General features: G+C 45.6%; 1 protein-coding gene across 1 annotated transcript; it reads left to right on the top strand.

Annotated features, from left to right (window-relative positions):
• The first annotated feature begins 380 nt into the window (after positions 1 to 380).
• On the top strand, positions 381 to 2,167 carry LYZ (lysozyme). The gene is made up of 4 exons (XM_054290798.1): positions 381 to 543; positions 875 to 1,033; positions 1,271 to 1,349; positions 1,764 to 2,167. The coding sequence occupies exons 1-4, from the start codon at positions 390 to 392 to the stop codon at positions 1,822 to 1,824; spliced, it is 453 nt and encodes a 150-aa protein (XP_054146773.1). The 5' UTR covers positions 381 to 389; the 3' UTR covers positions 1,825 to 2,167.
• The last annotated feature ends 1,225 nt before the right edge of the window (positions 2,168 to 3,392 follow it).

The raw sequence follows: 3,392 nt of genomic DNA, 5'->3' as shown, positions 1-3,392 counted from the left end.
CCAGGGTGGGAGAGATTGAGTGATTTATCAGACTGCTGGGATTAAACCATGACACTCACACAAGGGAACTACAGCCAGGACACTTGGAATAATATCCAACTGAGGATTGCTGGGGTGTCTGGGGAAAACATATGCCCCAGCCTTGAAGGATCAGTGAAATAGGTACTGGCACCTTCCAGGAATTTTGGAGTTGTTTTGGACTTTGTTTTGGAGTTTGGCCCACTTCCTTATTGGCTTCTTACTGTAAAGACTGCCCAGACTTCCCAGATATGCTTGCTCAACCAGCTGATCCCTCCCCCTGAGAGCACGAATAAAAGGCTGGCATTGCCAGCAGTCCTGGCAGACAGGCAGCTCAAGCTGCTTTGGCACATCTTGCTGTGGACTGCAAGATGAGCAAGTCAACACTCTTCCTTGGTTTTCTTCTTGTTTTCCTTAGCCTGGCTCTGCCAGGCACCCAGGGAAAAATAATTCCCAAATGTGAGATGGTGAGGATCCTACGTCGGAATGGCTTTCAGGGCTTCGAGGGCACAACTGTTGCTGACTGTGAGTACAATGAGCTGCCACAGCACCTTTCTGCCTGTGCCACCTTTGTCCGTCCCTTCTTTTTCATCTTCCAGCAGTACAATTCTGTCCCTCCATTTCTTTGATTTCATATTTTCCTCCTCCCCTTCCTTGCTCCCTTCTATATACAGCAAATACCCATCGAGAGCTGTGTCCTTCCAAGAATTTACCCATCCAATTCTCAAGGTTATGATATCACCACTTTAATTACTCCTCCAGCACTTCATTCATCCTGGATACTTTCATATCTTTCCTCTTATTTACCCTCAGCATTCCTTAATGTTCTCTTCTGGGATCTCTCTTCCTCCTGCAGGGATGTGCCTGGTGAAATATGAGAGTGATTATAACACAAAAGCATACAATAACAATGGTCCAAGCAGGGACTATGGCATCTTCCAGATCAACAGCAAGTACTGGTGCAACGATGGCAGGACCCCTGGCTCCAAGAATGCCTGCCACATCAGTTGCTCAAGTAAGTGGTAGGACAGAACAAAGAACCTTTATTTGTTCATTCCATGAAAGCACCTGCTCTGTCCATGGCACCTGCCAACAGATGCTCTGGGCATTTCTGTCTGTGCTTCCTCCATCCATCTTCTCAATGCCCCACCCACCCTTCCTTCCTGATGGACACCTTTCCTTCTGCCAGTCTGTCCCTGCTCTCCCTCTGCCCTGCTTTCCTCCACACTGATGTTTTCTCCCTTCTCCACAGAACTGCAAGATGATAACATTGAGGATGACATTCGGTGTGCCAAGAAGATTGCCCGGGAGGCTCATGGCCTCAGCCCCTGGTAAGGATATTTGCAGTGGACAGTGGGGCAGAACAGATCAAAGCCAGTCCTGCTCCTGACTGAGGGAGGCAGGGGGATCAATGGATGGGAAGCTGGATTTGGTGGAGTTTGGCACAGTCCTTCTCCTAAAGCTGAAAGGAGAAGATAGGAATCCTGCCTTGCAGCATCTGCTCTAATTCCCTGAATTTCCCTCCTCTCCCAGAGCTCTGCTTTTTGTTCTCTTCCCCTTCCCCCAGCTCACTTAGATTGAGCTCCATTTATTAATTATACAAATAATTTCCATTTATTTGTAACTTTCAGAGGGATCATTGAGAGTCTTCACCCAAGACTCTCAAAGATTACCCAACTCTGTTGTCATAACCAATTCAATCATAACCTAACTCCTCAAATTACAGAATGTATTTGTTTTTTCAGGTATGGCTGGAAAAACCATTGCCGGGGCAGAGACCTGAGTTCCTTTGTCAGGGGTTGCTAAATTGCTGCACAGGTGTTGATTGTTTCCTCAAGACCACCAGAGATGGAGAGTGACAGCGTTTGGAGAGAGGGCCAGGGAAATGCATGGGTGTGGGGAATTAAAAGCAGTATATCATTAAGATAGAGTGGGTACTGGCTAGTGCTAACTCTGGAGGTTTTCACACTGCTGCAATGCAAACAGAGAGCTTACAGCTCACAGCTTAATAAAAACAGGCATAGCAACAAGCCACTACAGAGTTTCAGCCTTGATTTACTTGCATAATCCTGACTCGAGATTTTGTTGCCCTCACAGGGTTTAGCAATATTTAGGGTTCCTCTCTCCTTTTGCTTCTTTCTCTGTTCTCCTTCACCCCTCCCTTCTTCCTCTCCTTCCCCTTTATTTTTTTGCCCATTCTTATTGGAGTGTCTGTAGTGAGGAAATACAAAAATTTCATTAGCATTGTGTAAAATGTGCAGAATTATGTTGTGTTATAACCAAGACAGTCATTGATTGAGACAGACCCCTGATAGAGAGAGAAAATTTACTCCTTAAATTTATCTGAGCATCTGCCCCTGGCTGGTATGAGGGATAGGCACTGAAACATTTGGGCATCTGGCCTGAGGGAATACAGCATTTCTTATCATTTTTTGAGGAAGTCAATCAAACACAGCCCAGAGTGCAGGCAGCATCTCTGTGAGGAAACGATGGGTTGGAAAGGCTGTTAGGGAAGGGAAATATTTTGCTGTTTAGTTTACAAGCCCTTTTTCCAAATGAAAGCTGCATTTAGAAACAGTGCATGAATGAAAGGTGCTAACACTGAAAAAACCTGTTTGCTGCTTCATGTGCTTTCTGCTGCTGCTAGGGCAGCAATGACTTCTTTGGTGCTTATGAAATAAAGGGATGCTTAAACTCATGTCTTGTGTGACTGTATAAATCAACCATTAAAGTATGTTTGTTTAGACGGCTGCATCTTAAAAAATAAAAGCTCAAAGTAAGCCTTGTCTGAAGTCCTTCTTCCCCTTTTCCCCAGTGCTGGAAGTTAGAATTTTTCCTTTTTATTTTCTCTCTCTCATGGAATTTTTCTCCCGTTTGTTGCCTAAGAGATGGGAGCACAGATTGTCCTGGGGTAACTCTCAAACTGAGACACAGATACTCAAGAGAGACAAAAGATGTGGACAAAGTGGCCAGGGAAGGGGTGCAGTTTGCAGTCTCTTAGCGGGGGGGTTTCTCTTGGGAAGGGCAAGGATGCTGGAAGATTTTGGCTGGGGGATTGGGGTGAAGCTCAGCTCTCTCCTGCTCTCTTGGGATCGCAGTGGAGACAAGATGGGGGTTTGGTGCTGGATTTGCTGCCCAGAGGATTTGCTGCCTCTGTGCAAATTTTTTCCTGCACTGCTTCTCCTACTGTGGATGAGACTTTGTTTGCAAGAACTGGGACCTTTCCAACACCCAGCCTCACTGGGAAGGTGACCCCAACCCTATCTCCCTTAGTGTGATATATGTTATAAAATAATTCGTGCTAAAGGAAGTGAAAACCACAGCATTTTGTGTACAAAGCCAGTGTTGAGCAACAAGCAATAAAAGGCTTGTTG

Source organism: Melozone crissalis, unplaced genomic scaffold (assembly GCF_028551555.1).
Source record: "Melozone crissalis strain CALT ecotype California unplaced genomic scaffold, PUWL_Pcris_2 ptg000086l_1, whole genome shotgun sequence".
Lineage (NCBI taxonomy): Eukaryota > Metazoa > Chordata > Aves > Passeriformes > Passerellidae > Melozone > Melozone crissalis.
Note: the sequence above shows the minus strand (reverse complement) of the source record. Positions and strands in the feature narration are given on the sequence as shown.